Source organism: Sinocyclocheilus anshuiensis, unplaced genomic scaffold (assembly GCF_001515605.1).
Source record: "Sinocyclocheilus anshuiensis isolate Anshui unplaced genomic scaffold, SAMN03320099.WGS_v1.1 scaffold1661, whole genome shotgun sequence".
Lineage (NCBI taxonomy): Eukaryota > Metazoa > Chordata > Actinopteri > Cypriniformes > Cyprinidae > Sinocyclocheilus > Sinocyclocheilus anshuiensis.
The window spans coordinates 8,700-29,536 of NW_015540517.1; the positions used below are offsets into that span (position 1 = coordinate 8,700).

The 20,837-nt window shown below is 37.0% G+C and overlaps 1 protein-coding gene across 1 annotated transcript in view; it reads left to right on the forward strand.

Moving 5' to 3' along the window:
* Nucleotides 1–20,837, forward strand: part of LOC107687343 (SUN domain-containing ossification factor-like) — a 31,245-nt gene that overhangs the window by 5,284 nt on the left and 5,124 nt on the right. The window contains exons 6-21 of the mRNA XM_016484623.1: nucleotides 4,321–4,426; nucleotides 6,292–6,419; nucleotides 6,606–6,673; nucleotides 7,621–7,728; nucleotides 8,033–8,138; nucleotides 9,440–9,460; nucleotides 9,734–9,789; nucleotides 11,964–12,055; nucleotides 12,255–12,320; nucleotides 13,547–13,630; nucleotides 15,015–15,099; nucleotides 16,823–18,061; nucleotides 18,146–18,233; nucleotides 19,433–19,537; nucleotides 19,630–19,778; nucleotides 20,260–20,351. Of these exons, the coding sequence (XP_016340109.1) occupies nucleotides 4,321–4,426; nucleotides 6,292–6,419; nucleotides 6,606–6,673; nucleotides 7,621–7,728; nucleotides 8,033–8,138; nucleotides 9,440–9,460; nucleotides 9,734–9,789; nucleotides 11,964–12,055; nucleotides 12,255–12,320; nucleotides 13,547–13,630; nucleotides 15,015–15,099; nucleotides 16,823–18,061; nucleotides 18,146–18,233; nucleotides 19,433–19,537; nucleotides 19,630–19,778; nucleotides 20,260–20,351 (2,593 nt within the window). The remainder of the gene's footprint in view (nucleotides 1–4,320; nucleotides 4,427–6,291; nucleotides 6,420–6,605; nucleotides 6,674–7,620; nucleotides 7,729–8,032; nucleotides 8,139–9,439; nucleotides 9,461–9,733; nucleotides 9,790–11,963; nucleotides 12,056–12,254; nucleotides 12,321–13,546; nucleotides 13,631–15,014; nucleotides 15,100–16,822; nucleotides 18,062–18,145; nucleotides 18,234–19,432; nucleotides 19,538–19,629; nucleotides 19,779–20,259; nucleotides 20,352–20,837) is intronic.

A 20,837-nucleotide genomic window follows, 5' to 3' on the forward strand; every position in this document is an offset into this window, starting at 1 on the left:
TTTGGTTTTGAGACTTTAGTCTTTGCAACTTTAGGGATCTTATCTATTCACGAACAGCTTGTAACACTCCAAAGAGAAAGGAAAACTTGAAATCGCATCATATGACCCCTTTAAATACCATTGAAAGGTTTAGATTTGTTATGCTCACCAAGTCTGCACAGTAATATTACAGTAATTTAATATATTTTAAAGTGTAGTTTATTCTTGTGATTGCATACTATTATGTACCAGTTTCAGGGCTCGAATTTAACTTTTTTACTTGCTAGCACTGGTGCTCCCAACTTCAAGAAGTTAGGAGCACCAACGAAAATTTAGGATCACCCACTGAATATTAAGGAGCATCACAACTGCCAATTGAGTGGAAGGTCTGGCAACATCCTGATGATTAAAAGCTTCAACAATTTAACCTGATCCTGAATTCTTTTCCACACACTTGGCCCAGCATTTCTTGTTAGTGATGTATCGATCTTTCATGGCAAATTCCGATTGCTGATGTTTTAGAAGTGAGTAAGCTGATTCTGATAGCCAATTTTTAAAATATTTATTTTCTTTCTTTCTTCTTTTTTTTTTTTTTTTTTTTTTTTTAAGAAAGAGACAGAGTGATGTATCGATCTTTCATGGCAAATTCCGATTGCTGATGTTTTAGAAGTGAGTAAGCTGATTCTGATAGCCAATTTTTAAAATATTTATTTTCTTTCTTTCTTCTTTTTTTTTTTTTTTTTTTTTTTTTAAGTAAGAGACAGGAAAAAATGAAAATATGAGTACATTAACAAGATGTTTATTTGCTGTATCTGTAGCCATTAAAATTAGAGACAACCACCGCATTTTAATCATGATCCAAAGAAAGATGCTGCATACATGAGCAGTTTCAGATGTAAATTAGAATGTATAATTTCAAAATCTGAAGCAAAAACAGAATGGTCTGAAATTGAATTTATGCTACATGAAATATCAGCACGAAACAAAAACAGCGGGCGGGCTGAATGTAAATTCACTCTCTGACAGCAGTTGGTGCTTATGGAAAAGCATTGTAGCGTTTTGTTGCGCGTTGTTTTTTTATATATGCAATATACAGAGGCAAGATGAGTAGAAAATGTCATTTAAACTTCTCAAGACCGTCAGTTCCCCTCAGAGGAAATGCATTCATATAAACCCCCACTCCCAATTCAATATTTAGGAGTTTCTTTCTGTATTTCACGCATAGTGAACGAACGGTGAGCTTGTTTTGCCAGCTACAGTATTTTTCTTCTCTTTGCATCCGTCTTCAGCGTCTCTGGCTTCTGTTAACGGCCATTTACAGACTTAGTAATATTTCCACACAAAGGACATTTTGGAAAATAATTTCAATGTAGTTTGTGCAAGTCCGGATCAGACACCGGCTGAAATAAAATTAAAACCGGTCTTGTCACGTGACAACGGAGTGCAGCGAAAGGGAGTGATTGATGGCTAATATAACCAATCTAAAATACGCAAGAATGTAAAGATGAAGCTGGGTAAAATAGTGGACTGGTCATTGTATCAGCTCATACTGTGGCACATACTGTGCAGTAATTCGCGAAAGTTTTGCAGAGAAATGAAGACAGGTTGCACCACAACAATTATTTGCACTCGCACAAATGCTCCCAAATATATTTTGGGGTCAGACAGATTACATTTCAAGAGCATATGCGACCAAAACGTTCGCAATTTCGAGCCCTGAGTTTGATGCATCTTTGCTAAATAAAAATACTACTTAAAAAAAAAAATTAATGATCCCAAACTTAGTCTAAGTATTAATATCTTGTCAGATCATCCATTCAGATTTGTCCTTTTTATAATGACATAATTGGATAGATTTCAGGTATGGAGCTAAAAGCTATAATGTCTGTATTTTAAAACTATTTCAAGAAATATTTTATAGTTTTGTTTTTCCTTAGCGTACACCACCTAAAAGAGCATGATGACAATAATCTCTACATTTTGCATTCCGTAGTGTTCCTTCCTTACCTTTTCCCCCTTTTATGTAGAGAGTGAAAGGGTTTGTATTCGATTACCACTGAGCCTCTCCACACCCTGCTGTTAGAGATCTGCAGAGCTAAAACATCCCCTCCTCTCTCGTAAAGCTGCTCTGACACATACACCCTAAATGGAGAAGATGAAAGTGGAAGAGAAAGCATAAGAGTGGAGGAGAGGAAGAAGAGAGAGTACATCAGCATGTTTGTTTTCCACAGGACAGCCTTGTAAATGTTTAATCAACCAAATGCTCACTCAGCGCTGCTATTTAGGCATTGACACACTCACAGAGAGGGATAGAGATAAGGGAGACAAGAAAAAGGGAAAGTGATGAGGAGATAGAAGGAAAGACCACCCTTTTGTGTAAAATGTATAATGTCATATATGTCATTTATATATATATATATATATAAATTATATACTGTATATAGGCCTAACAACACCGCGCCACCAACGGTAGTTGGTCCATTACCACCGCGGTGGTAAAAATCTGCCACCGTCACAGCCCTAAAATTAAAACAACTTTTTAATTTTTTTATTATATTTATAATGAAATGTATTCCTTTGATACGGGATCATTCTAATATGTTAGGTTAAGTTCATAATTGTATTATATTATTAGAATAATATAATATAATTAGTGCTGTCAAACGATTAATCAAAATAATCAAATAATACAAAATAAAAGTTTTTGTTTACATGCTATATGTATGTGTACTGTGTATATTTATTATGTGTATATATAAATACACACATACTGTATATTTAAATGTATATATATTTATATTCTTATATTTTATATTATATATAAATATATTTAATATATAAACATAACATATTTTTCTTATGGCTCGTTTCCACTGAGTGGTACGGTACTCAATTATTTCCGTTTCGACTGTCAGAAGTTGTGAATGGTACCAAAATAGTGAACTGTACCGTACCACTTTTTTGGTACCCTTCCGTTGGGGTACCCAGCACAGCAAAGGGTACCAAAAGGGTATGGCTAAACTCACTGCAGAACATTGATTGGTTGACTAGAATCGTCATTTTTGCGTGATACAAGGGGATAAAGCGTCCTTCCCTCGTTCCGCTCTGCTGTCCATGAGTGTTGGGCTTATTTACATCAGAGTGTGCAAACGCAAAAAAATATAACCGTGTATTTTATAATTTTATGTTTTCACACAGACAATAGCTGTTTCTCAATATGCGTTCTTGTCTGTTCTTTTGGACTTGTGAAATGTCATTGCCCAAAAACCCGCGTAATTTTCTAAATATTACTGTTATTGTGTCATGCAATGTAGTTTTAAGAGTTTTTCCAGGTGAGAATGTAATTGTTTAAAACTCAAATCTGTGGTTTATTTATAAAGATAGCACCTATTTGAAAATTTGCTATGCCAATTTCGGAGCTCCAGGCGATCACCGGGCACTCAGTGCTCATGTATCCGCATAGAGCAGCCTTAGCTCGGCTAGTCCTTCCTTTGCCATGAGATACATTGATACATAAATTGTATCTCATTTAACATGAGATACAATTCATTTTGGGTAGGCTATATTTAACAGGCATTCGTGGTCTCATGAATCTATTATTTATTCCTGGTCATATCGTTTTGGCTGAGCACAAAGTTATGTTTAACTTTATATATTTAATTTGAACTTTACCGTAGTACAGCGCTGACTTTGTAGCATACGTTTGACTGAATTGTTTGCTTTTCTCTTTATTTCCTCTTATATAAGCCTCTTATACTTTGTACTTATACTTTTATAATGGCTATTATTGTTCATTAAAACTGACATTTAACAAAAAGAGGCAGAGTTGTGCTTATTGTCGCGCTTTATCGTCAATCGCTACTTTCCGGCATACACCACAGTCTATGCATTCACCACGCCTATCAAGAAGGGTACTATTGGCAGTGGAAACGCAAGCTGGATCAGGGTTACCCGTACCGAATCGTACTGTACTGAACTGTACTGTACCGTACCGCTCAATGGAAACGCGCAAATACATACATGCATGTGTTTGTATTTAAATATACATAATAAATATACACAGTACACACACATATATCATGTAAATAAAAACGTATTTTGGATGTGATTAATCGTTTGACATCACTAAATATAATATAATATAATATATAATGTTTCATTTACAGTTATGTACCATTACCATTACCAATTTCACTTTTGCTGTAGCTACCCAGCATAATGCTGCTGAAATAGAAAACACAGAATTTCCAAAATGGCATTTCACAGTTTTAGGGCCAAGGAAGTTTGGGTTGTGGTTTGTTCACTGTAATAAAAATTTGATAAATATATAATTTTTTTCAGGTGGTGGACCATGAGGGAGCAACAGACCCTCCTGTACCCAGTAAAGAGGACATCCCCACTTTTGATGAGTGGAAGAAGAAAGTGATGGAAGTAGAGGAGAAGAAAAGTAAGAGATGGCTTTGGGTCATGTGTCACTCACAGAGCTGCGTGTTCATCAGTGAATCATCACATGCCAGGCTGCCCCCGTGCTTCTTCTGCATCAGTACACACTCACACGCACTTCCTTTAGGACACACTTCTGCTTGATTTCACAGAGCTGTCCCTTTCTTTTTATCTCTTTCTATCAAGAATTTCTGTTTCCCTCCCTTGCTTTTTCTTGCTTATAATAATAGTTGTATTTTTTTTTTGCTCACATTTGTCGGTTCAGTGGCGAGCACAGTGACTGTTGCATAACCCAGTATGCACACGCGTAAGCTGCTGTAATGGATTGCTTCAGTACACTGCATCAAAAGTAACTAGATTCTAAGCTCATGCTCCAGGCCAGCTAAACAATTAAACTCTTGCTTTAGTGCATCAGGGTTTTTCACATCTCTGGGTGTGTTTGTGTGCACATTCAAATCACAAAGTCAACTAATTAACAGCCACTGGCTAACAGTATGTTAATTGACCCTTGTCATCATTAATTAGCGGGTGCAGTACACACAATAAAACTAGAGAGCTCTTAAAGAGCAACTCTTCAAGTACATAGAATTTGGGTTCAAGTGAGGATTATGAATCACAGGATCACACAACTGAAATTTGATCAGTTTCCTTAAAGGGTTAGTTCACCCAAAAATTAAAATTAGCCCACAAATTACTCACCCAATAAGTCATCCTAGGTGTATATGACTTACTTCTTTCAGACGAAGTTATTAAAAATTGTCTTTGATCTTTCAAGCTGTTTAATGCCACTCAGCGGGGGTTGCATGCATCAGTCCAAAAGAAATTAAATAAAAAGCGTCCATCCATAAAAAAAGTGTCTCACACAGCTCCGGGGGGTGAGCAAAGGCCTCCTGTAGCGAATCGATGCGTTTTTGTAAGAAAAATATCCATATTCAAAACGTAATAATTACTTTAATGTAACTTGCGCCAACAGTCCTACACGGAAGCAGCTCCGGGCGGATGACGTATGAGATCAGCTTTGCGCATGCGCAGCTCAGAAGTGACAAACGTGGAAGCGCAGGGGAGAGATCAAAACAAAACAACGGTCACTTATTAGAAGTACAAAACGAGGATTTGTAAAGAAGAATGTCGGAGGATTTCAATATAAGCCAAGAGGAGACTGGTTTATCTTTGCTCAAGTAAGGAAACTTTGCTTCCTTTGCTCCTGTTAACAAACATTGGTTTTCACGAGACTCACAGGCGCAACGCTGAACTCATACGTCATGCTCCCGGAGCTGCTTCAGTGTAGGACTGTTGGCGCAAGCTACTTTAAAGTTATTATTACGTTTTGAATATGGATATTTTTCTTACAAAAACGCATCGATTCGCTACAGGAGACCTTTGTTCAATCCTGTTTTGGGTCAGGATTGGTTGCTATTCATAGCCCGGGCTGCTTGACCTAGAATGTTCTCGAAAAACAAATTTGTTAAATCAAATATAGAAAACTAAATTATTGTCTGCCACGGCTACAAAGACGTGTTGAGGTCGTTTTTTTAAGGGTTTTTTTGCAAGCTGTCATTAGCACAATGTTAATGAATAGCTTATTTTCCCTAAATGTTGTCACGTAAGGTCATGACAGCAGCTGTTGATAGTTAAAATCCAACAATTTTGCCATTCACGGGGGTTATCTGTTACAGATAGTGAATACATGCGGGCTATATGCATACATACAGATAAGTCGTTCTTTTGTTTTCAGTGTTGGAATTGACAGGTAAACATACCAACCTGCACTTTGCATGGCACACTCATACTCGCATACTAGGCCAACCTGATTCAAGGTGTAAAAAATTTGACTGGTGATCTATATGTAACCTGTTATGTTGGTTTCAGGTCAGTCTCTGCACACTTCATCAAATGGCAGCCCTCATCCAGTCAAAAAGGTCCAAAAGAATTTCAAGAATAACTACGCTTCTGTCGAATGTGGGGCCAAAATCCTCTCGGCCAACAATGAGGCCAAGGTAATGCGCAAGAAACTGCAAAACAGCATATGGGGCAGATAGAAAGATGGAAGGATTTTCACCAGGGGCATAAATAGGACAATCATTTAATTACTGTTATTGTTCTTGCATCTGAAATGTTATTGATTAGTTTGAGATCAGCAATTGTCTAACATATGTGTGCTTGTCTGTGTGTTTTGTTTTCAGAGCACATCTGCCATCCTGATGGAGAACATGGATCTGTACATGCTGAACCCCTGCAGTACCAAGATCTGGTGAGTCACTGCAGATAAAGAGAAAAAACAGACTGCAGCAGCTGCTCAGAGACAATGAAGAAATGCATTTTGCACTCTCTATTCTCCTATTTGTGTAAATGATAGTTGACATTAAAAAAGTTGACAAGTACTATTAGTAAATGTGGTGCTAAACTCAGCATTTTAATTATTTTATAATTATTTAGCCTCTTAATAACTGGCGGAATTACAGTTGGGGCTGCATGATTAATTGTATTTTAACCATGATCATGATTTATGCTTCTCTCAATTAAGCATAATTGTCTGTGATATTGGCCCACTGGTTATTTATCCTGATTTTTTTTGTCTCCCCCATTTGACATTTGTTATCTTGCATCAGTAACAAGCCTCCATGAGCTTTCATTAGGCTCTTTTAGAGAAGATTCTTAAAGTTTTAACAGTTTTCATAATATAGAGTGTGTTGATATATATGATAAATGTAAAAAAACGGGGAAACTAGATTAAGTAAAATAAACCCTGTGTATGAGTTGAGATTGTTTTGATTTGTGCTTATGTGAAAGGGCAATCATTCTGATTTCTAAAAAGAAATCAGATTGTGATAATTGTGATTTTTGAGAAAATAATCTTGATTATAACTATAATTGTGCACCACTAATTACATGTAATATTAATATTATTGCACTGGAAGACCATCTAAAATGAACTAGTGTAGGCAAAAGAAGTGGTTTCAAAACCTTAAAAAAGAAATAGTGACGAGTCATGGCATCTAAAATATAAATAAAAACACATAAAATCTAAAAATGTGCATTGCATTCATGTAAATTAATTAAATTGCATGTTGTTTTCCCCCTGTGCCTTTTGTTTCAGTGTTAGTAGTTTTTGTGTCAGCACATGTTACTTAATGTTAAATTAATTTCCCCTTTGGTTCCTCTATCTTTCCTCTATCTCTATCGTATCTTCAAATACAGGTTTGTTATTGAGCTCTGTGAGCCAATCCAGGTGAAGCAGCTGGATATTGCAAACTTTGAGTTGTTCTCCTCTACACCAAAAGATTTCCTTGTGTCTATAAGTGACAGGTAACATCACTCACATAGACGTACATGGTGTTCCCACTCCTAACTAGGCACAATGCGATATGAGTTTTTGTCCTGGCCAACCACAGCACATTTCACAGATTGCAGTGAAATCTAATTTGTCCCAAATCCTGTCTCACATTAAACACTGAATATGCTGTGGTTGGTTTTATTGTGTCATTCCACATTTGGTGTGAACAGACAAATTGCATGTTGCTAAAATCTTATCACTTTGTGACTGGTTGGGAGACTGCGTTATGTAAACACCAACTTAACCTTTTCTTTAAAAATTGTTTCTCAAAATCAGGTATCCGACCAATAAGTGGATCAAGCTGGGCACCTTTCACGCCCGTGATGAACGCACAGTACAGAGCTTCCCTCTGGATGAGCAACTCTATGCCAAATATGTCAAGGTAAAAGGGGTGCCAGTCACTTCAGTTAGCTAAAATGAATTGTTCTTCCCAAAGCTACTTGATAGTGAAATTTCCTTGAGAGTGGAAATTCTAGAAGGGCGTGTTTCATTATTGTTCAACTTCGTTGCAAAGCTGCGCACAGTACAGTGTGATGTTTTGTCATAGTGTCCCACTAAGAAAAGCAAGTTTTGTGATAGTAGATAGTAGCGTCCCTGCTTTTAGTTTGGAAGAACGAAATATATCATTTTAGTGAATTCTGTTTTTCCTTAATTAGCACATTTAAGCTGAAAATTGAAAGAAAAAAAAAATTATTGTTTATTTAATATACTGGAAAAAGAATGTTGGGGGCAGAACGCGCCACAGTATTAAGTATTAATTGTACCAAAGTATTAAACACAAGAACATGATGTTAATGATATGTGCTCTGACATTAGTGCGTGTATCTATAAACTGTAATGTCTGAAACATGAGCATCTTAAAAGGGATCACACACACATGATTGTTCTGTCACCTATGATCTAAATAACATGGAATTACATTAACAAAGTGTGTTTTTAAGGTGACTGAATAAGAGGCTGAGAAAGGGGGACAGTTAAGACATATGAGGAAAGCCGTGCCCTTCCCTCAGGCCTGAGAGTCTCATGACTGTATATGTGTGTAATGTACGATGCTGAATACACACACACTTATAACCTTTTATTGATTTGCATATAAGGTTGGTGTATCTATATATGTCAGTGTATTAAGAGATAAGTGCTTGGGCAGAAACACATTGAGTAGAATTCACAATCACTTTAACATTTGCTAAGACATTTTTTAACAAACGGCAAAATAAATTAGCATTTTGGGTGAAACAGTCAAGTACACTGTGCAGTTACATTTGATCTGAATTTTTCTCTTTTTTTCTGAGTTCTCAGATGATTATATAATTACCTGTGTAACATATGTCAGGAGGTGCCATTGATCTAATTGAGGAGTCCCACAATACTTACTGAGCCATTACTGAGCTGCCCTAAACCTGTTCTGTCATGCTCTGCTTGACTTTTGTGATGTTTATTATTTCAGTGTTTTTGTTTGCTTGTTTTCCCCTGCTGTATTTCCCACTTTGTGCTCCTAATTACAGCCTTTGCCTCAGCTGGCTTTCTCCTGCTTTTGTACTGCTGCTCAAGTCATGAAAGCAGAGCAAACAAGAACAGTTCGAAATGCTTGACTTGCTACAGCATGAATCGAGTCTTTTATACTGATCTTCCTCTCTGTTTTTCTTTGTTTCCGCTTTCTCCTGTCTTCTCTTCCTGCATCAGATGTTCATCAAATACATAAAGGTTAGCGCTCTTCTCTCTTAGATCTTGTCAGTGCTGCTTTGGGTGGCAGGCTCACATACTGTAAAACAGTGACCGTGATATACATATTTTCTTACACTCGCACGGGAAACATCATGCTTTGCAAATACTTCAGCACTTCATTCTTGTTTTTTGTTTGACATTATTGGGACATCGCTAAACTAAACTTTGTAAGAAGGTAAAATAAGCATTGGTTTTGTTGTATGACCATGTTTGAGTGTGACCATATTTTCATTTTTCATTTTTTTTTTGTAGGTTGAGCTACTCTCCCACTTTGGCTCTGAACACTTCTGTCCACTCAGCCTGATCAGGTGTGTTTAATTAATGTTACTTGAATAGAATATGGACAATTCCAATACTGTGTATAACATGACTGAAACCTATTTTGCACAAGTATGTGAATGCCCATATGCACATAACCTTGATGTTATTGCATTCAAAGTGCAGTGCAGGTATGTGTTGCATATAGGGCTGCACGATTAATCGAATGCGATTGTCATTTTGTTAAAAAAGCCTGTTCTGTAATCAGCAGGAAATCATCATCACGTGCTTTCAGATGGAATCGTGCAGCCCTAGTTGCATACTCAGTATGACCACAAAGAGCTCTATAATGTGTATTAGAACAAAAAGGTCTTCTTCTGTTGTCAACATTTATATTGCTCACTAGCTGATGAACACTGTGTATAATAGCACAGATATTTAAAGGATACATTAATACTCAGTTGAGTTTTTACAGTATGTACAAGTACACTACCGTTCCAAAAGTGTGGGAATAATAAATTTGAGTTTTTGAATGATTTTGAAGTCTCTTACAGTCACAGTTAGCTCTTATACTCTCTGCATGGATTTGATAAAAAAATACAGTAAAAACAGCAATATTGTGAAATGTTTTTTGGAATTTAAAATAACTGTTTTCTATTTTAATATATTTGAAAATGTCATTTATTATTGAAATAGTAAAGCTGAATTTTATCAGCAGTCATTATTCCAGTCTTCAGTGACACATGATCCTTCAGAAATCATTCTAATATGCTGATTTGCTGCTTAAGAAACATTTTAATGTTATCAGTGTTGAAAATGGTTTGCTGCTTAATAGTTTTGTGTAAACCATGATACATTTTTATTTTTTGATGCATTGAAAGTTTAAAGAACAGTATTTATTTAGTTTAAATTTGTAACATCATAAATGTCTTTACTATCACTTTTCATCAATTTAATGTGCCTTTGCTGAATAAAAGTATTTCTTTCTTTCAACAAAAAGTTGTAATGACTCCAAACATTTGAATGGTAGTATATGTACAACAGGCGTTTGCATACTTGCGTGAAGTATGTTTCTAGTCTAATGCATACTGTGAGGGGAATGTTTTGGTATGCGTCATATGAAGTATTTTTTCCTTCATTTTGAGAGAAAAATATATTTTTTTAAATGGTTATGATTAAATGGTTAGAAAGATGCAAAAAATGTTTTCATGACCTTTCAGAAGGTGACTGATAAGAGTAAAAGCATCTCTTTAGCCAATGCATACTGCACAAGCAGCATTATGCGGTAATGAGAAACAGGTCGCTTCGGATTTTACAATCCTGTACTTGCATTGCCCTTTAAATTTCATTGACTGTGAGAAAGGACACCTGGCTTTATAAAAGTTTCAAAAGGCAAAGTTCTTGAATTGAGTTGATCTCTATCCTGCCTCAAGCTCCTCTCAGGCCCGTTTGCATTGGCAGGAGATTTAATCTTGGTTGGAGGCCCATAAAGGGGCTGGTCTGGCTGCACTCTATGAGAGACATATTGTCCCACTGTAAGGGAATTACTGTATATACTGTGAGAGGCAAGCAAAACACTACAGCCAGATATAGAGATGAAAAATAAAAATCCTTTCCACACTTGTACTAAACATTTTGTTAGCTTTTTAGTTCTGACCTTAACAGATCCAAATTGAGAATCGCAAGAAGCTACTTTCTGGTCATTGTGCTATTTTACAAGCCACATGAAACAAATTGTATTATAAGGCATCATGTGGCAACCCTTGTGAATGCGTACAAATCTGCAGAGTAACATTTATTCCAAAATCCTACTTCCCTCTGATCTCTAAAACTGCTAATTTTACAGGATATCTGTTGTTATTTTTCTTCCACTGCTGTTACCTCCTCCGTACGTGGCCCTTGAGGATTGAACGGGGGCTATAAAACATGTTTTTAAAGACCCCCACTAACCTGGGCAAAGGGCAGAGTGATTATAGTTGTTTTGTAGAAGGCAGAGATAAGTTATGCTGATGATCAAAGTGGGCTTTATGTTAATATTTCTTATTCTGAAGCCTGACCGTCTCTTATCTTTACAGGGGCTGTTTGTTCTTTACGATAAATACAGGAACATACTGTCATTTTTATCAACACTTCCTCCCATGCTGTTTTTAATCCTTTTCCTAACTCTTATACTTGCAAGTATCTAATTTTTTGTGTTGCTCATGTGTATCTTTGTGTATATCAGGGTGTTTGGCACCAGTATGGTGGAGGAGTATGATGAGATAGCTGACTCTCAGTACACGTCAGAGAGAGCCGAGTATCTTGATGAAGACTATGGTGAGATCATCTCTCTAAATGATTGCTCACAGAAAGCTTAAAAAGTACAGTATTAACAGATAGATATGTGCAATACTATATGGCAGGATTTAATCATTTAGACACAAGACTGCATTTGTTTGTTTTCTGTTTGGCAGTTGTTGTGTGTGTGTCCATTTGGCTAATGCTGTTGTCTTAATTCCAGACGTCTTTTTTACAGATTACCCACCCGGCTACCTGCCGTCAGAGGACAAGACATCGAAGAATCTGCTGGGCTCTGCTACAAGTATGTGCTGTTCCTCCATATTCTGCTCGTGCTTTTGATTTCATGAATATTTATGTGTAGATGCCCACAAGTAATCATTTCAATCTACTGGTTAAACTAGCTAAACTATGAACAGAAGTGGATAACAGCATTGCCACTTTATAATTGGGATGAAACCCGTTAGTTGCGCATTGCACAGATTCACTTTGCTCACGGCAATCCCTGTTGATTATATTCCAGTTTGCTCAAAGCTACAGTGGCAAAAAATGTACTAACTGTAGAATTCAAGGAAGTGGTGTGCCCTCTGCCTCAGTTCCAAGTTTTCTTTTAAAACGTGTTTTGAATATCCGTTATAAAGGTTGTGAAGTCAAAACTTGTTGTTGTTAACTAAAACAATTACAAATTGTTTTCTTTAAATGAAATAAAGCCATAATAAAATATACATTTTAGGTAACATTTTATTTCAGTTAGTTGACAATGCAATATTTCTCATTTTCATATTTTAAGTTGAAGTACTTTTATTTTATTTAAAATTACAAAAACTAAAATAAAAATAAACTGTAGCTAAATAGAAATATTAAAAACGACAAATAATAAATAATAATAAAAATGACAAAAGCACATTACAAAATTACAAAAACCTAAATAAAATGAAAACTGTAAGTATAAAGTAAAAGCTATTCAAAATACTATAGTAATATATAAATAATACTAAAATAACATTGTAACACATGCAGTTAAATGTTTAACGCAGTTAATTATCACCAAAGCTCAATACATGGAATATTACATAAAAATGTACAGTATAGGTAAGTTTTTTTTATTTTTTTATTATTATTGCAGATTTGCAACAAATTAACTATGGAGAATTTATTAGGTTAATAATGAACAGTCCTTGTATACAACATGTACTTCTGTTGCCAGTAGAATGCCAATTAATGCCAGTATACATAACAGAATTTAATGATGATAATAAGACAAAATTGGAAGAACTAACCAAATTACATTTACCAAAGATTAAATTGCTCTACTAGTTCTACCACGCAACAAGCATACTGGCAGATTGACTTCAATAATTCAGAAGTTCATAATTTTTGGCCAGTGATCATTATATTTTAAGAGCATTGAATTTGGTTTGGTGAATTGTAGAAAACAATTCAGCCTGTGTGTTGGCACTGTGAGACATTTACACCTGTTCCATGCATATAAATGTTACATTTTTAGTATTTTCCTCTGGATTCTTTTAGACGCCATCCTGAACATGGTAAACAACATCGCAGCAAATGTGCTAGGAGGGAAACCAGAACTAGAGGACGGAGCTGAAATGGAAGGTACGGACCTGATCTCTGCCTTGAGCTTGGATATTAAAACCACCCTGTCCTGAGTCTGTACTAAGAAATTACTCCACTTATTTGCTCCTCTTTGCTTGGCAGCTGTTTGTGACTAGTGAGGGCTGTCACCATGCCAACAGTGCTGGAACTGTGAGGCCTGGCAGTGAAAGCACGTCTTTGATGGGTTCTGTAGCTGCGCTTGCCAGCATCAAACTCTCCCAGGGTGTGTGTGTGTGTGTGTGTGTGTGTGTGTGTGTGTGTGTGTGTGCGCAGGCCCAGAGAGAGCTGCAACAAAATGCTGTTCAAACACGCATGTGGCTTTCCTAAAAGCAGAAGTAAAGTTTAAAAACACCCTGCTTCTCTATCATGACCATAAACAGTCTGACTAGGAGGCTAAAAGAAAAAAGACTGTTTAACAAGATATTTTTTACTGTGGCCCTTGAGAGATTGCAGTCGAGTGGATGGCTGAAAGTTCATATTAAGTTTGGAAAAGGAAAGCACGCTATGGGCAGTTTTTTTTTTAAACTGTTAGATTGTGGTTGACTGATATGAGTTGTTTTTAATGGCCAATACCAATATCTAGATAAAAATGGTGATTGATAGCTGATATAATACCAATATACATACTACAGTTTATTGATATAAAATAACACAAAATTGAATCACCTGATCAAATTTATACCAATAAAATGAATGAACGATTCTTCCAACTGTGAGTGAACACACTGGCAGTTAGAGTCTTTTCAGACTGACATCCTCCTGTACATTTTGGAAATTTAGAAGTCACTTTATTAGCCAGTAATCATTATATTTTAATAGCTTTTAAAAGGTTGTTCGGTTGTTCAATTGAAGAAATGCACAGCTGGTAATCATAATATGACACCTGCCTTTCAGAAAACTAGTTGGGTGAAAATTATGTCCCCTATTTAACATTCATGAAACAGACTAATAATATAATCCATAATCTTTTAGATGAGTTCTACTCCACTGATGGCTTATAGTTTTACAAACACATATTAGAGAGTAACTTCCCATTTTTGATGCACATTTTTCTAGATAATGTAATCTTCACTGTCACAAAGACTGACTCAGTATGTGACAAGAATTCAGAAAATGCCATTGTGGCACAATGACTGATATTCCAAAGCTTGGTTTTTTTCGATGTCTTTGTTGGTCTGGATAAATTTAAACCATTCCAGGCTCTCGAGATCATCACCTGTTGCTAGTTAAGGGCACATTTGTGTTTGTGTGTTTAATCTTGGGTGCTTTTCTCTGAACAGTAGCCCTCTTTGTGTTGTGGAAGGGCAGTATGGAAAACAAATGTTCATATTCTCCTTTTCCTTTTCTCACTGTCAGAATTTGTTCTTTTTCTCATCTTGCTCAGGAAACGTTTCCTCTGGGACAGAAAACGTCACCCAGACGTCAACAGAAACCACACTCACGCCAGAACCTACTGAACAGCCCTCTACGTGAGTCTCATTTGTACACACACACACACACACACACACACACACACCCTACTCATCCAGCATATTAAAACCCCAAATGCTTGCTCAATACTGAGCCCCGAGCTAGTCAGCGTATTCCAGCACAGACTGTTTGCTCACATACCAAATCAACCACCGAATCCTTTTTCTAATACAGTACGAGCTTATAAAACTTTAACTATAGCTGCCGCATAACCAGGCTCAGAGTCAGACTCAATCTGCTGAATTATGCAGAGTGCATTTAAACATGGTAAAAATACTCTTGTTTGTAGCTAAAATCTTGATCAAATTAGCCAAAAATATTTAGTTCATAGAGGAGTATTTAGTTCTCTCATTTAATGTACCTTACACCCTTTCAACACATTCAACTTTTTTTTTTTTTTTTTACAAACACATTTTTTATTGAAAATTTTAATTAATATTCATTGCTAAATCTTGCCCTACTTGGCATTATTTATGAGAGAAATAGCTTTGATTTGTGAACAGATGATTCTTTTTAGTAAAATCTTTTTAGTGAATTGGTTGGTCTGCTTTATAAAATTGGTTTAAACAATTCATTCACAAATCTGACTGATCTGGTTCTCAAGATCTGGTCACAGCAGCTAACTTAAATGAATATCATTATTATATTAAGAGTACTTTATTATTATTTATAGTCATTCTATTATCAGTTAATATTTTATGCACTTCTAAAATATTTATTATTTTTAATTAGCCTTATTTTTTTGTTTTATTTTTAGTTATGTTTCAATCATTTTATTTGCTTTATCATTTTTATTTCTTTTGAAATATTTCTTTATAGCTTTAATTTATTTTTACATTAGTTTTAGTTTTTGCAATTTTAGTACTTCAACTTGAACTTATTTCAGTTGTCAAGGCAACATTTGTAATACAGTGGTGGCCAAAATTATTAGAACATTAGTATTTTCACCAGCTGAAAAATGGTTTTAAGTCAGTTATTTTTAACTTTTGCTGTAGTGTCAGTAGGAAATATCAGTTTACATTTCCAAACATTAATTTTGCCATTAATTGTAATAATCCAGTGAGATTTTTGTCTGACAACAGCCAGTGCTCCACACAGAGATCTGATCTCATCATCATCCAGTCTGTCTGGAATGACATGAAGAAACAGAACAAACTGAGACAGACTAAATCCAGAAGAACTGTGGCAACGTCTCCAAGATGCTTTTTGGAAATGTAAACTGATATTTCCTACTGACACACTACAGCAAAACTGATTTAAAAACATTTTTTAGCTGGTGAAAATACTAGTGTTGTAGTAATTTTGGCCTCCACTGTATATTTTTTTATCAGGTTTTATCTAGTTATCCATATTTTATTCCAGCTTTAATGAAAACAATTTTCAGTAGTTTTGGTTTAAAATGTCTTTTTAAAATGCCCACATTCATTGATATTCATTGTCATGGTCATAGAATTTCTTATTTTATTGTTCTTTTAAGTCATATGGAATTGGAACTAAATAACTTTGCAAATTACAGAATTTTTCTTCTTTGGATGAACTGTATCTTTAAAAAATGAACATGCAAGGAGTTGAGTTGTGACAGGCATTTCAGTTCTGCAGTAAACTGAGGAGCTCACATTCTGTGTGGTCGTGCTCATAACTAAGTAACAAACATTGTGCAACCTTGGTTTAAAATGAAATGAGAGATTTGAGAACTAACATTCTTGGTCATCATATCTCCAGGCTGGATGTTCTTGAGCTGGATCCCACTCTAGTGAAGGATGACTTAGAGGTTCCTGTTCCTGAGGCTCCTTCAGAACCTCCACCTGAGAAGAGCCGTATCGTCATCCTCATCGAGGAGGACGAAGAGGCCACTCAGCCAACGGTGACCCTGCTGGAGGAGGAGCAAGAGGAGGAGAAAAGTACAGAGGAGATGTGGGAGCGGGAGAGCGCCACATACTGCGGCCACCTCTCCACTTTGTCCTGTTTGGCATCTTTGCACGAACACTTCTGCTGCTACTGTTCAGCAGCATTAGCACTACAGCGCCAGTGTAGAGACCAGCGCCACAAAGCACAGCACACACACACCGACACAGACACTCAAACCACCCCTCAGCAGTCCCTCCCTGACACCACCCCAACCCAAGAGCCCCCTGTGCCCTCCGAGAAACTTCCAGAAACAGAGCAGCCCTCTCAGGCACAAGCTGAGAGGATTTCCCCTACTGAAACGGTGGCTTCTCCGCCTCAGTCCTCCAGTGGGGAATCTGCCGTCACAGATCAGGAGCTCCCACCTGAGACCATTCTGTTAGAGCCTAGTCGTACCTCCACCCTTCCCCCACACAGCTTCTCCGACACCCCCACCCAAAACATCCCAGAGTTCCCACCCACGGGAGAGCCTGTGGATCAGCGTCCGCAGTACCTGGATGACATCCCAGAAACCCGTACGCCTGTCAGCAGCACCAGCAGCCTCCTCTCTCCCAGTGCCGCCTCCTCTCCGCTCTCTTCCACCACCACCACTGAACCCCACAGCCCAGAGACGGACCCTCCCAAACTGGAGCTCCCCGTCGCCACCAAAGAGCAGACGGTTCAGCCGTTGCCCACCCACACTCGCCCCGCTGATATCCCACCTCCTACTGAACTTCCCATCCCGCTTCCAGAGGCCTCGGATATCGGCAGGACTGCAGGGGTTGAAGATCCTCACCACAGTGCTGTGTCCTCCCAGCCAGAGCTTTCTGAAGCCCCTCTGTCTCAACAAGAGGAGACTGTTGATGACATTCTGCTACCGCACCGCACCGTCGGAGAGTTTTACGCAGAGCAGCAGCATTCGGCAGAAATGGGCCACGGGAATGGAAACGGCAACGGGAATCAGGTGCACGGATCCAACCAGAAGGAATCGGTGTTCATGAGATTGAATAACAGGATTAAAGCACTAGAAATGAACATGTCGCTCAGCAGCAGATACCTGGAGGAGCTCAGCCAGAGGTCAAAACACAGATACATGCTAGCAAACCTAAAATGATCATAGTGGGCCACATTGTTTGATTGAGCCGTTCTGCTGTCTCTCAGGTATCGTAAACAGATGGAGGAGATGCAACGGGCTTTCAACAAGACCATCATCAAACTGCAGAACACCTCCAGAATCGCAGAAGAGCAGGTTATTATCAGTCACACAGAACATTAGTAATTTGAGCTGGGCTTTTTTATAAACTTTGATACTGGCAACTGCAACATGCATGGATAATGTGTTTGGACACTTGGATACATTTGAGAAAGTGTGAATGGCACTGTATTAAATAAAATATCATATTCCAATAGGAAAATACACTACCATTCAATATGTTGGGGTCAGTAAGTTTTTTTTGTTTGTTTGTTTGTTTGTTTTTGAAAGAGGTCTCTTATGCTCACCAAGGCTCAAAAATGCAATAACACACACATATTTTTTCTCTCCTGTTTTTAACTGTATTTTTGAGTAAAATGTATTCCTGTAATATTAAAGCTGAATTTTCAGCATTCATTGTGCCAGTCGTCACTGTCACATGATCCTTGAGAAATCATTCTAATTATGCTAATTTGCTAAAGGAACGTTTATTATTATAATTATTAGTGGTATAATTTACACATCCCAAATCTTACACATCCCAAACATTTAAACAGTAGTGTCAACATTGAAAATAAAACTGTCATCAAGTAATTTTATGAAGATACATGGTTTATAATCAAAACGAAGACAAAATATGATTATTAACTTATTTATTGGATAATTTTTTTTTATCTATTGTTTATCCTTCAAATATTCCTCTAACACTTGCATTCTGTTGTTTCTACTACTTGTTTTTTTCTCATTCTCTATTCTTTCAACTGTTCTTTTTATTTATAAAAAATTACCCTCTAATACTAGCGTTCTCTATTCTTTTTCTATTTTCAACTTGTTTTCTTTATATTTGTTTAAAAAGGACCCTCTAACACTAGCATTCTCTATTGTTTTTCGATTCTATCTACTTCTTTTCTTTATATTTATTATTTTAAAAAACCCATGCTACGTGTACGGCATTAGACTAACTGAGACTTGTTGTCAGCACTTACATATTACTGCTCTTTTGTTGGTTTTGATTGCTTCTGTTGTCCTCATTTGTAAGTCGCTTTGAATAAAAGCATCTGCTAAATGACTAAATGTAAATGACAAAAAAAAAAAATTTGAAGACATACTGTTTAAAATCAAAATAAAATGTTCTTGGACACCTTCTGGCTAAGAAAACTGACAACTTTGGGGGCAACTGTAGCATGTACTGTGTTTGTTTGTTTTTACACGGATAACGTGGATAACTGTTTGCAACTGTGTGCGTGTGTATTTAGGACCAGAAACAGACAGAGTCTATACAGCTGTTACAGAGCCAGCTGGAGAATGCCACCAGGATCATGCTGAACCTGTCTGCCACAGTTGCTCAGCTACAGCGAGAGGTCTACAAACATGTATTTCTCATCTCATTCCTGACCCATCTAATGTTTGGCCCACCCAGTAATGTATATTTATATTGTTTACTGTGTTGTAGGTGTCTGACAGACAGAGTTACCTGGTGCTGTCTCTGATCCTGTGTCTGACGCTGGGTCTGCTGCTCTGTATGCAGTGCTGCAGGAGCTTGCCCAGTCACAACACCAGCTCAACCATTCCCATGAGCAACAACTACCCCAGCCCTAAGAGGTATAACACACACCAAATGTGCAGAATTCATAACGCAATACAAGAACACAATGCATTCTCAGGATTGCAGCAAGGAGTTCTCTAGAGGCCCTGCAGTCAGTTTTCTGTCACGTCAACTACTATGGCAGAACAACAGCTTGACAGAGTCGACTCAAACTGAAAATACATGGGCTTAAGACTGATTTATGAGTCTTTTGATGAGCAGAGCAATCTTGCTGAGCAAGCTAGTTGAAGTTATGTAAACTGATTTAATATCCGATTTAATAGCACAGATGTTTGAAGTTAACCCTTTGTGACAATAATGTAACAGCATACACTACCATTCAAAAATTTATCATTTATGTTACAAAAGATTTTTATTTCAAATAATTTGGTATTTTGAGCTTTCTATTCATCAATCAGGAATCGGGAAGTTCGCATCTATATTTGGACACTTGCATAGAATATATTTAGGATTAATGTCCATCTTTCTCATTCTCAGGTGTTTTTCCTCATATGATGATATGAGTCTGAAACGGAGAGTTTCTTGTCCTCTCATTCGTTCAAAGTCATTTCAACTGCCCACGTCAGAAGGTAAGAGTCACCTTTGACACTGAAGAGAGTTATGATGCCAGAGCTCTCTCTATGTCTCTCTGTCTTTCTCTCTTTTTCTCTAACTCCTCCCCTTCTCTCATATAATTCACATTGTTTTACTCTGCTCCGGTTCTTAACATCCTGTGTCTTTTTCAGCCAGACTCAAATCCACCATATTCATTTCTTACAGCCCACTAACGTCACACCTTCCCACTTAACATGTGGCTTACATTGTGTGCTTTCACTTTGGCTGCTGCTCTCAGAAGAATCACGCCTTTTGGATTAAATAGCACACAGATCACATTACAGCTTGATCTAGTTTTGGGTCCAGCTGTCACTAGTTCCAAAGTGTCTGGCCATAATTCAATATCAGTGTGACCTATACTGGAGCACAGTGGGATTTGTAATTGAATGTCAACAGAGTCTTATCTTATGGGACGTATTAAGCAAAAAACTCTTTCTTTTACAAGCCAAAAAACTCAATTA